Source organism: Hyla sarda, chromosome 9, assembly GCF_029499605.1.
Source record: "Hyla sarda isolate aHylSar1 chromosome 9, aHylSar1.hap1, whole genome shotgun sequence".
Lineage (NCBI taxonomy): Eukaryota > Metazoa > Chordata > Amphibia > Anura > Hylidae > Hyla > Hyla sarda.
In genome coordinates, this window is record NC_079197.1 from 84,714,275 (window position 1) to 84,726,379 (window position 12,105).

The window sequence follows — 12,105 nt, forward strand, 5'->3', positions numbered from 1 at the left end:
ACCCCACGATCCTATTATGCAAAAGCTGGATTTCTGAGTTTGGGATCTTCTTGGTTTTTTATATCTTTACCCCACAGTATCTGGTACTGGTACTGTAGACAGCTGCTCACATGACCCACGTGTCACAATATGTTTTGTGCCATGTTTTACAGTTATTTTTATATATAAAATGAGCCCGTCTTATTAGTATACTTGAAATAAAAAAATGAAATGGATCAAAAACCAAGAACAGAAACACCACGAGTTCTTGTATCAAATTATATATTTCTTAGTAAAACTCAGTACAGTACAATTCTACACAGAAATCTTAATTACATTATTGGAAAATGTTATATTCAAAAAGTGTCATAATAAATTAAGAAACTAAATCACAGATAAAACCTAAAAGTTTTACGCCTGCAGTCTACATTAAGAGAAATAGTATAAGTGTATAAAATGGACAGTGTGTGTGGGTATAATATAATATATGTGACATTACTGTTTCCAATATTAATGCCAATTGTGGTGGACAATGGTGTAAACACATGGCCGGAAGTTTCAATGTAAATGCGAATAGATTCTCTGCTCCGTTTTCGCCATAACTCTAAGAAGACTACCCCAAATAAGCAGTAAACTATACTGGTGCACAGGGTAAACGTGAAGCTTCCAGCTGTAGCCAAACTTACAGCGCGTCTCCAAGCTTGCAGGTTTCATATTCTGATCTAATCTTTAAAAAAAATTGAAAAAAAAGTCAAGACAATACAATGTTAGCAGGTTAAGTCACAACAAGGCATTCAGCATATACACCTTCCTTTATTCTGCAATATCATGTATATCTTTTTTTTTTATACTTCAACTAGCTGAGTACCCGGCGTTGCCCGGTTTTTCCTTTCTCATCCCTGTTGGGGAGGAAAATAAGCAAAGGAGGAAGCTTTTGACTTTATATCCCGTCCTCATATATTCTTGTCATATCCCAACCCCATATCCCGACCTCCCATCCCGATCCATAATATGTGTACCAGGTATTGAAATATCTCCAACCGTACGGAAGTTATGTGGGAACATACATTTCCCATTGATTTGCATGGGACTTTAAACAAAAACCCAGACCCTCACAATGGGGGTAGTTAAGGGTTAAATTAACTATCCTATATTTTAAGTGGACATGTAAGTAACATGTGACATGTAAGTAACCGTTTGGAAGTTATGCAGTAACATATTTCCATTGACTTGTATGGGACTTTAAACATAAACCCCGCCCCTGGCAAATGGGGGTGGGTAAGGGTTAAATCACCTATCCTATGTTTGTTGTTGACATATAAGTAACATGTGTGCCAAGTTTCATGTTAATATCTTTAGCCGTTTGGAAGTTTTTGTGGAACATGCATACATACATACATACATACATACACACACACTGAGTTTTTTATAATATATATATATATATACACACACACACATTATACTGTACATTAGGCTCTGTTCACACATGCATCATACCTTCTGTTTCCTACACTAGTTTCTAATTGACTGTTACTGGGGTTTGAATGATTTGAAAGCATAAATAGAGATCTACACAGCACTATTATTGCAGTTATATTAAACAGAATTGTAAACAAAGGCTCCAAATCAATGCAATGGGCCACCCTTCTCATCAATAAGGACCAGATAATTATACAGTGTCAGATTGTGCTGTGACCACCACAGATTTGCAGCAGAAATATTCTGCCATGTGTGGGCTTTTCCAAATTTCTCTAAAAAAAAAAAAAAAAACAGTTTCACAGGCTTAAAAGGGGAATTTTTTTTTTCTTTTATCAATTGGTGCCAGGAAGTTAAACAGATTTGTAAATTACTTCTATTAAAAAAATCTTAATCCTTCCAGTACTCATCAGCTGCTGTATGCTACAGAGGAAGTTATTTTCTTTTTGAATTAATTTTCTGTCTGACCAGTGCTCTCTGCTGGGAGGGGGGTAACTCTGCCTATACTTATGGGGATAGGGGGAGGGGGGGGGGACTTAACTCTGCCTATACCTATGGGGAAGAGGGGGGGTGGTAACTCTGCCTATACCTATGTGGAAGAGATGGGTGGTAACGCTGCCTATACCAATGGGGGGGGGGGGGGGAGTGGTAACTCTGGCTATACCTATGGGGAACAGGGGGGGGGGACTCTGCTTATACATATGGGGAACAGGGGGGAGGGAGGTAACTCTGCCTATACCTATGGGGAATGGGGGGGGGGGTTAACTCTGCCTGTACCTACGAGGAAAAGGGGGGGGACTCTGCTGCCTATACCTAAGGAGAAAGGGGGTTAACTCTGTTCCTATACCTATTGGGAAGGGAGGTTAACTCTGCTGCCTATACCTACGGGGAAGGGGGGGCTACCTACCTTTATACCTGGATGCCTAACTACTTACCTACATACCAGGCTACCTAACTATGTACATACCTGGCCGCCTAACTACCTAGCTAGCCCTCCACCTACCTGTCTTGTCACCTACCTACATACCTGGCTTCTGGATCTACCCACCTAGTTACCTATTTACCTGGTTACCTACCTACCTGCCCTTTTACTGTGCAGGACACCAAGGAGGGCATTGTGGGCCCATAGATGGAAACATTTTGTAGAGGAGGGGAGAGCACTGGAAAGTTTTGTCCTGCAGATGTTAAGAGATCCACATGGCGGTCTTATCAGGACGGAGAAGAAAAGGAAAGACTATGCCGCTGATCAGAAAAGACGTAATTGTGAGTCCCAAAATGTTACTGTAATCACTTATATGGTATACAGATCCTGTGTACAGCTGTTATCTACCGCTGTATGGTTCTGTATATAATCACTTATTGTATACAGATCCTTTATAGTATACTGGTCTGTATGTAGTGGTTTTATTCAGTACACTATGGCAGTATTATCCAGTAATTGTGTGGTGGTATATATTTACTCCTTGTATACCAGTATTATTGGTCATGTAAATTTACCTACGTTAAAGTGTTTCTTATATGTATAAAAATTTTAGTTTGTGTGTGGGATTTGGGTGGAATAGGGGCATGGCAGAAGATTGACAAGCTGCAGAGCCTAGCAGGGGCCCTTGCCTTTTTTTTGGTCCAGAGGCCCCGAGTGTTGTCAGTCCGCCCTTGCCCCCATCCACTGCTGCACCGCGACCGCAATGCTTTTCCACCCAGCGCCTGCATCTGTGGAGTCAGAGCAGCATGGGGAGGAGTGTTGTGGCGCGCAATGTTATGTCACGCCGCTGCCTTTACGGATAGGGGTGTATGAACTTTGTGTGATGGCGGTGCAGGGTTTTTTTTTATGAAGGGGAAGGGGGTATGGATTTTATGTGTAGGGTGGGTGCAGGGTTTTTATGTGTAGGGGGTGCCGGAGTAGAGTTTTATGGAATAGGGGTGCAGGGTTTTTGTAAGGGGAAAGAAAAGGCAAGGGTTTTCTAGAAGGGGGGGGGGGGGTGTGAGACCAGGGATTTGTAGACAGGGGCAAAGCAGGAGTTTTTTACAAGTTTTTCACCAGCCTCTTTCTACAAAACCCCTGTCCTGGCCCCCTTCTGCAAAACCCCTGTCCTAGCCCCCGTCTGCAAAACTCCTACACTCCTACTTAAAGTTTGTGCATGTTTTCTTACTTTCTTGGGTTTGGGGGGACGGGGCAAACACAGGGTCCTTCCTGGATGGGGGGGGGGGGGTGCCAAACAAACGGTCCGCCCCGGGTGCCAAATGCTCTAGGTTTTCCCCTGGATCATGCAGACATGCGCCATCTCACAAACAGAAGTCCAGTAGAATTCCACACAGAGAATGAAAATGGTCATTCTTTTTGTGGATGTCTATTCTGCTGGCAGAATTCCGCCGAGGCAGTTCTGCAGTGTGCGCAGAGCAGCAGAATCCCATTAATAACAATGGGACTCTGCTGTAAGTGGAATTCTGCCAGTGGCTAGTCTGCAGTGTAGACGGGTTCCAAAGCATGTCACCCAAGTTGAATTAGTAAACTTAAAAACAGTCCTTTTTGTCTTGAGCATCCAAAGGATAGGGGATAAGATGCCTGATTGCGGGGGTCCTGCCACTGGAGACCCCCATAATCTTGCACATCGCCCCCCGTTAAAATCAGTCCCCGAAGCGTGTTCGCTCCGGGTCTGACTACTGTCGATCATGGGGCTGGAGCATTGTGACGTCACGCTCCGCCCCCTCAATGCAAGCGTATGGGAGGGGGCGTGACAGCACCCTGCAGCAGTCTCCTTAAAACTCTGATACAGTAGCACAACTCACAGATTAGTGCATTCATGTTTAGGCACAATTACATTAGGGAGGCCAGCAAGTGTTTTGTGATTCTTTCTAGAATCATAAATTGTAAAATAATTTTTAGCTTTACTGTTTTCCTACTGTCTCAGACACTACCTAGCCTTGAGGCAGATGTGTTCTTCTCTCTGAGATCATTCCGATTTCCTCTTTTAGGTGGGTCATCATCCGCACTCTTTTCTTTGGACCGCTTGCTCTTCTTGCGCTTATGTCTGCGATGTGATTCTCGTTCCTCACTGTCTTGCTTTCTGAAATTCAGTTAATTATTAAATTAGGTGCAGCAATGCTCACAATTATCAGGTCATCAGCACTGACATTCAAAGTTAATGTATTAGAAACAAACCCTTTAAGTCAAGTTTTTATGGCAAATATTTTTATCTTACTTTTCCACATCACTAACTTTTATATTGCAGTTTTCATTCAAATACAATATTCTAAAACTATGGGGGAAATTTATCAAAACCTATGCAGAGGAAAAGTTGACCAGTTGCCCATAGCAACCAATCAGATTGCTTCTTTAATTGATCAGAGGCCTTTAAAATGAAATAATCGATCTGGTTGGGTGCTATGGGCAACTGGTCAACTTTTCCTCTGCATCTCCCCCTACCTGTTCTATAGAGATCACTTCAGTTTTCTTATTATCACAGGAAGGAATACAAAGACTGGAAACACTGATTCGCCAAAAATCACACCACCAACTGCTTACCACCTTCCTTCAGCTCCCTCCACAATGACCTCTGCACAGGTCACATAACATGCACGCAACAATATCCCATAGAAAACAAAAAGGTCACGTTTTGACTAAGAAGCCATTGAGCACTGCAGTGTGAAGAAATAGTTTATCTAAATATTTCTAGATAATGTATTTACAAATTTCTATGGGGTCACTTTTTGGTGTCTTATCTGCAAATTACATGTACTTTTTTTTCTAATAGGTTTATATTATCTGTTTTTCTTTTGACCCCCTTAAATGACCAGGCCAATTTTTGTTTTTTCCTCCTCGCATTCTAATAGCCATAAGACTTTTCACTTTTCCATCTACAGGGCCATATGGGGGCTTGTTTTATGTGCCACCCATTGTACTTTGTAACAACATTAATATCATCACTTATTTAACATAAATTGTAAAGCAAAACCAAAAGAAAATGTGTGGGCTATTTGTGGGTTGAAAAAAAAAATAAATAAAAAAAAATAAAAGAACTACATTAAACATATTTTAATAGCTTGGCCAATTCCGCACGTGGCAATACCAAATGTTTTTTTAATTTATAAAATGGAAAAAAGGGGGTGATTTGAAATTCTTATGGGGGGGGGGGGGGCTTTTTTTATTGAATATTTCTCTTTTAAGTCCCCATAGAGGGCTATAGCAATTGTTCACGCTTCATAGTGCCCTAGCATGAAGCTGCAGTGTATATAGGTTGTTCTGTGTAAAGGGGTTAATGTAATGTTTTGTACATAATTATGGGGCAGTCATCTTACCTGAGATGCTTTTAACAACATTTAGAAATATTGTTTACAGCAAGGCCTGTGGACCTAGGCAACAATAGTCTTAGTGGCCTGAATTAGAAAAAGTTACTGAGCATACTCTGTGACCTATGAAGAGGCCTTTTCTTAGGGAGAGCTTTATCTACTGGTGTCACCTTTCACTGTACAGACACTTTCTCCTGCTTATCACAGAAAGAACAGGGAGTTTATACTTTGTTTTGGGCTTGGTGGTAAACCATAGTACTGTATGAGGTCTCTGAAAAATGCAGTAATGATATATTACAAACCCAAAATAAGATTTGCATCTTCCTGCTTGAATGTCAGGATTTTAAAATAGTGCAAAAATGTTAAATTTTGTCCAAAAACAAAAAAAGTTGCGAAACCAAAACCTCACATTTTCAAAGCAACACATAAGAGCTATGAAATGTGTTGAGAGAAAGAAAAAAAAAGTGTGATTAATATGACTAACCTATATAACACAGGTTTATGAATATGTCCTCCATTGTCTTTGGAGGTTTTAGGTCTTAAAAATTGCTCAAAATACTGTGTGTGCACATAGCCTAACTGGTTCAAGGTACAGGGTATTTTGGGCCTTCAAGACACGGATTAGCTAACAATTTTTCTGATTGGTCAGTTTGATAGCTATTTTTTTTTCATTTGCTGGGTTAATAAACTGCTTTTTGTCTGTTTCTCCTAACCAGTGCACTTGCCCCTTTTTTTATCAGTTGTACAGGAATATTTTTAATGTCTTCAACAATTTGAGAAGGAATATTTTTTTCTTCTAGTGTGCCCCCTCAAAAACTCAGAGAAGACAATTTGGGGACATATTTGCACTTTTATACAGTAGTTACAGTTACACAGTTTGTGTCAAAAATAGTTGAGCGGGTGTGACAACTGGGAGAGGAACATACCTTCGAGAAGATTTATGCTTGTTGCTCTCCTCCCTGTCTCTATGTCGATGCTCCCCATGGAATTTTTCTTCTTTTTCCCAGCTGCGTTCACGATTGCGCTGATACTTGGGCTCATAATCATAGTTTCTTTCACGGTTGTAATTTACGAGTCGTTCACTTTCCCTGCAACAATCACAGACAGAACAGTCACCTACAATAAGCTACACAAGGCATTTAATTGTCTAGACAAATGTAAATAGGCCAGTGTCCTCAGTGGCCCACTTTCCTCTGGTTCTTCCCAGTCTTTGTTCACATAGGAGTTTTTTGTCTCACCTTTTTACCTGCAATAAAGACTTTTTTTTGCAAATGACCATTAAATAATACAATGCGTGCATTAACTAACCGTTTTTTCATTGAACTTGAAAAAGACCCACTTTTTTGCCCATCTTTTGTACTGTAAAAAGCTAAATCACTGCTTTTCTTGGTACAAAAAAGCATGCATGATCATAGCCTGCCTCTGCACTTCATTGGCTGTAGTAGATTGTGAAGGGCAGAAAGTGCACTGTGCCAGGGAAGACTACAAACTCAGCACTAGTCCCCATGCAGACACCATTTCTCAATCAGCTGATTCCCCTTTGGAATCAATGGGACATGTTTTGTAGGCTTATTACATGTGTGATTAGGGCCAGAATACAAATTCATACTGCTTCAAAATACACATGAAAAAATGCTATATAAATCTGCTTAGGTCAGACTTTTCGTAACAAACATGAACTAAAACAGATGTGATGGAAGCATAAAGAAAACATATGGATTTGGGGGTAGAATATTTCATTTAGCACTACTGTCATGAAAACTTTTGGCATGTTGCTCAGACAGGTCAGAAGTTGTTGGTCACACTGGTTCTCACTCCTAACACCTGCTGTAATCTTGAGTTATTAGCTGGGAAAGCTACCGGCATTGCTATCCACTCTCAGGCCGTCCAGCAGATCTGACCCCTTCCCTGCATAGGCTTCTATGCAGAGAAAAGGTCAGATTGGTCAGCCATTGGTCAGTATCATACTGCCACAAGCAGGTCTCAGGAGTGAGAAGAAACAACTTGTGACATGGCTGTGCAACATAACTTATAGTAATGCTTTAAGTTTAACTTTTATATGTAAAAAAAAAATGTCACTTCACTTGAAAGTTTTAATGTATTTACATGCGGCAGATCTGTTGTAGAAATTGCTTACTGAAAATCAGTTTCATAGATCTGAAGTGTTCTTTCTGAAGAAAGCACATTGATTTCTACAAGCTTATTGACATATTAATGTAGATTATACTGTTATTAAAAATATATTAGGAAATGTTTAACACATGTTGTTTCTTCTATAGACTACATGACTATTGAAGTGTAAGAACTCACGGCTTGAAGTTATTAAAGTTCTGGCTTCGGATTGTTTCCATTTCTCGTTCTTGCCGTCTTCTTGGGGTCCACTCATTTCTCCTGGGGTTACTTGTACCTTTCTCTACAGTGGTGACCCAAGAAGTCTGAGCAGTGGAGAGAGCAGGATAGTTTACCCCACTTGGCCCTGTGATAATAAAGAAACAAATTGACAACCCTAACATTTAAATCTCAAAAACACTCACTACCTCTTGCTGTCTTCAGTTTGAAAAACATTTCTGTATCTGACCCGCACACATGGGAGACTTCTAAAACACAAGTGCAAGCACTGGCAATATCCCAGCTAGACCAATGCAACATTCTTCCTTTGAGGTCTACTGGCAACTAGATTAAAGGCTGCCATATATTTTTAATAACTATAGGTCAACTATTCCTTCAGCCAACAGTTCTCTCCCAACCTCCGCCTAGGGGAAACATGTTCATGTTTATGGGGAGAAGTAATTTGCAGCCAGACAGCTCTGGTGCCAGCTTATCCCTCCTAGAAATAAAAGGTCAGGCAGTGAAAATCCAACACATTAGACCCTTCTTTCCACCAATATAATCTGTTGGTTGAAAGTTGGAAAGCCTCCCTATATCACACGGTGGTGGGTTTGGCCAAAGTCTAAAGTGAATGGGCACCTTAACGCCTCCTTGAGCCTTTCCAAACTTTACTGTGCAACTCATTTAGTCATTCCCTTCATCCATCACAAACAACTTTCCATCTTCCACCTTGAAAAGCTGCTTAATCATGATTCTTGTGCTTTCCCTTCTCAAACTTCCTCCCTAATCCCAAGAAAAGAAGTCTTCCGATCCAGCTCTCCAACTTAAGACGATTCATTAACTAGTATGCATTAAAATGAGCTACGAATACCACATCACTGGGCCACAGACAGCGTGATCTCAGCGTGTTTTGTGTGAATGTGTGCACTTTGTCAACGATATACCCCGGATAACTGTGCTTGTTAATATACCACTCCCGACGACCGTAATTCCAGATCTTAATTAAAACACATATTTGCAGCTGTTAAAAAAACATGTATAACATAACAGTCACAAAATATCATTGTTTTATACAGCTTGCACAATCTGCATACATTTAAAACAATTGTAAAAATAATAATAATGATAATAATTCGGTAAACTTTCATAGCAATTCATGTCTAATGTCTAACTCCTCCCTAATATACATTCTATGGCAGATAGTGTTTAAACATAAGGACTGTAATTCATTTTTATATAGAGAAGGCATAGTGCCTGAAACCATAGAAAGGGGTGGGTTGTGCTGTGCATTGTCCAATAGGAGATACCTATTTTCGTAGGCATCAAGAACCCTGAGACTGATTATTTGCTACATCTAGCCATAATAAAACATTATTACTCACCATTAGAGAAGTATATTTGGCGAGGAGGCAGTCTACTGTTGTATGTGACAGGGGGTCTTAAAAAGGAAAATCACATCTTTATTGCAGAAGCCAGATTTTGCATGCACTAAGCCAATTTACTTACAAGACGGCAATCTTACCCGCTGGGGGGTGGGATGTGTACAGCAGGTGGAGGAATAAGTGGAGGAGGTAGCATCGCTAAAATAAAAATAAAAACTGTCACAGCAAGTGCACCCAAAAATACAAACTATGGTCATGAGATGATTTAGATGATATATGTACAATAAATACCTGGCTGTGGCATGAACATTTCATATAAAGTATCTTTGGTGTTTGTGGTGGTATGCAATAAGGGCTTGTGAGGGCTTACAGGGATTTACATATTCTAATGGATTATACACTATAACATGCATTATTATAACTTAAGGTTTCTATTTAGTACTTAGAATAAATGTCTATATCTGTCCATCCTCTGCATACAATCACCTGGAGGGTGCAATACCGGTGGAACTTGGGTAGTTGGAGGAGGACGCTGGAAAAAAAGAGGAGGTGGTGGTGGAAGTCCATTGAATGGTGAAGCATTATGGAGAATGGATGGCGGAGGGAGAAGAGGTGGAGGGGGTTGCTGATGTTGTATGACTGGATGAGGCTTGTATTCCTGATTTTCAACCACCTTTAGGAGACAATAATATCAAGAGCATATTAGTACTGATTAGAAGAAAGCTTGCCTGGATTTAGGTCCCTAAGTTATTAATGAATGCTTTTGCACCAGAAACAGATGTTACATGAAGGTCACAGGATATTTTCATAAGGTCAGTTTTAGAAGATACTGAGCATTTTTGCTCACTGCACGAATTCTAAGTATCCCTGTACTCTAATGGCCACAGATTTTCTATATCTAGAGAAACCTTGGTTACCTGCATTGGAATGTTATCTGAATCTTGAATGTCCCATCTCCTGCCTTCAACCCTGGTGATACTGCAGATCTCCCCACCAATTACATCAATTGTCTTCGCTTGCTTCCTAAGAGAAAAACATACACAGCTCTCAGATATTGTATCTTCAAATTTATAGGATGCACAAGTGCAAAACATGGGAAGCAATGTTAAAAACAACTTACAGGTTGTTTTTGCTTTGTGATTGCAGAGCTGTGCTACAAGAGCTTATGGGTATGTTTACAAGTACTGTATCTCCTGCTGATTTGATGCGGTTTTTAATCATTTAGTTTAATAATTTAAAATCTGCAGCAAACAGTATGTGTAAATGTACACAAAGGGAAACCAGTCATCACTTTCATGCTGCCTGAATGAAGAGTCATCAGCGCAGTCCCCAGTGGCTTCTCCCCACCAGCATTGATTAATAGATCTCTCCCTATACCCAATGAAGGCCAGTGGTGTGGGGCAGGGAGGAGAGATGCCAATGAATACTTGTGGTTCAGGTAGCATGAAAAGATGAAAGGTTCATTCTAAATGCAGGAATCTAGTGCCTACCCACTGATTGACACCTATCTCCATATGCACAGCAATAGGTAGAAAGTTGCATATCATTAGCAGGTACAACCTGTATCTAATGAATACACTGGACTCATTACGGTAAAAATAAAAATTTTATACACACGTTTATATATACACATACATACACAGTACAGACCAAAAGTTTGGACACATCTTCTCAGAGTTTTCTTTATTTTCATGACTATGAAAATTGTAGATTCACACTGAAGGCATCAATACTATGAATTAACACATGTGGAATTATAGACATAACAAAAAAAAAGTGTGAAAATATGTCATTCTAGGTTCTATGCACCTTTTGCTTTGATTACTGCTTTGCACACTCATTCTCTTGATGAGCTTCAAGAGGTAGTCACCTGAAATGGTCTTCCAACAGTCTTGAAGGAGTTCCCAGAGATGCTTAGCACTTGTTGGCCCTTTTGCCTTCACTCTGCAGTTCAGCTCACCCCAAACCATCTCGATTGGGTTCAGGTCCGGTGACTGTGGAGGCCAGGTCATCTGGCGCAGCACCCCATCACTCTCCTTCTTGGTCAAATAGCCCTTACACAGCCTGGAGGTGTGTTTGGGGTCATTGTCCTGTTGAAAAATAAATGATGGTCCAACTAAAAACGCAAACTGGATGGAATAGCATGCCGCTGCAAGATGCTGTGGTAGCCATGCTGGTTCAGTATGCCTTCAATTTTGAATAAATCCCCAACAGTGTCACCAGCAAAGCCCCCCCACACCATCACACCTCCTCCAGCACACCTGTGAAGTGAAAACCATTTCAGGTGACTACCTCTTGAAGCTCAACAAGAGAATGGCAAGAGTGTGCAAAGCAGTAATCAAAGCAAAAGGTGGCTACTTTGAAGAACCTAGAATATGACATATTTCACACTTTTTTGTTATGTATATAATTCCACATGTGTTAATTCATAGTTTTGATGCCTTCAGTGTGAATCAACAATTTTCATAGTCATGAAAATAAAGAAAACTCTGAATGTGAAGGTGTGTCCAAACTATTGGTCAGTACTGTGTATATTTCATACATATATACACACACACACACACACACACACACACACACAGTCATGGCCGTAAATGTTGGCACCCCTGAAATTTTTCATGACAATGAAGTATTTCTCACAGATTGCAGT

At 40.3% G+C, this 12,105-nt stretch overlaps 1 protein-coding gene across 3 annotated transcripts in view; it reads right to left on the minus strand.

The window, feature by feature from the left end:
- Nucleotides 1-251: 251 nt before the first annotated feature.
- LOC130290798 (pre-mRNA 3'-end-processing factor FIP1-like) overlaps nucleotides 252-12,105 on the minus strand; it is a 34,648-nt gene continuing 22,794 nt past the window's right edge. For all 3 annotated transcript variants that reach the window (XM_056538877.1, XM_056538881.1, XM_056538878.1), the window contains exons 9-16: nucleotides 10,373-10,478; nucleotides 9,942-10,128; nucleotides 9,596-9,653; nucleotides 9,456-9,511; nucleotides 8,056-8,221; nucleotides 6,672-6,833; nucleotides 4,375-4,523; nucleotides 252-706 (exon numbers count right to left, since the gene is read on the minus strand). In XM_056538877.1, coding sequence (XP_056394852.1) covers nucleotides 702-706; nucleotides 4,375-4,523; nucleotides 6,672-6,833; nucleotides 8,056-8,221; nucleotides 9,456-9,511; nucleotides 9,596-9,653; nucleotides 9,942-10,128; nucleotides 10,373-10,478 — 889 coding nt within the window. In that variant the 3' untranslated portion in view covers nucleotides 252-701. The remainder of the gene's footprint in view (nucleotides 707-4,374; nucleotides 4,524-6,671; nucleotides 6,834-8,055; nucleotides 8,222-9,455; nucleotides 9,512-9,595; nucleotides 9,654-9,941; nucleotides 10,129-10,372; nucleotides 10,479-12,105) is intronic.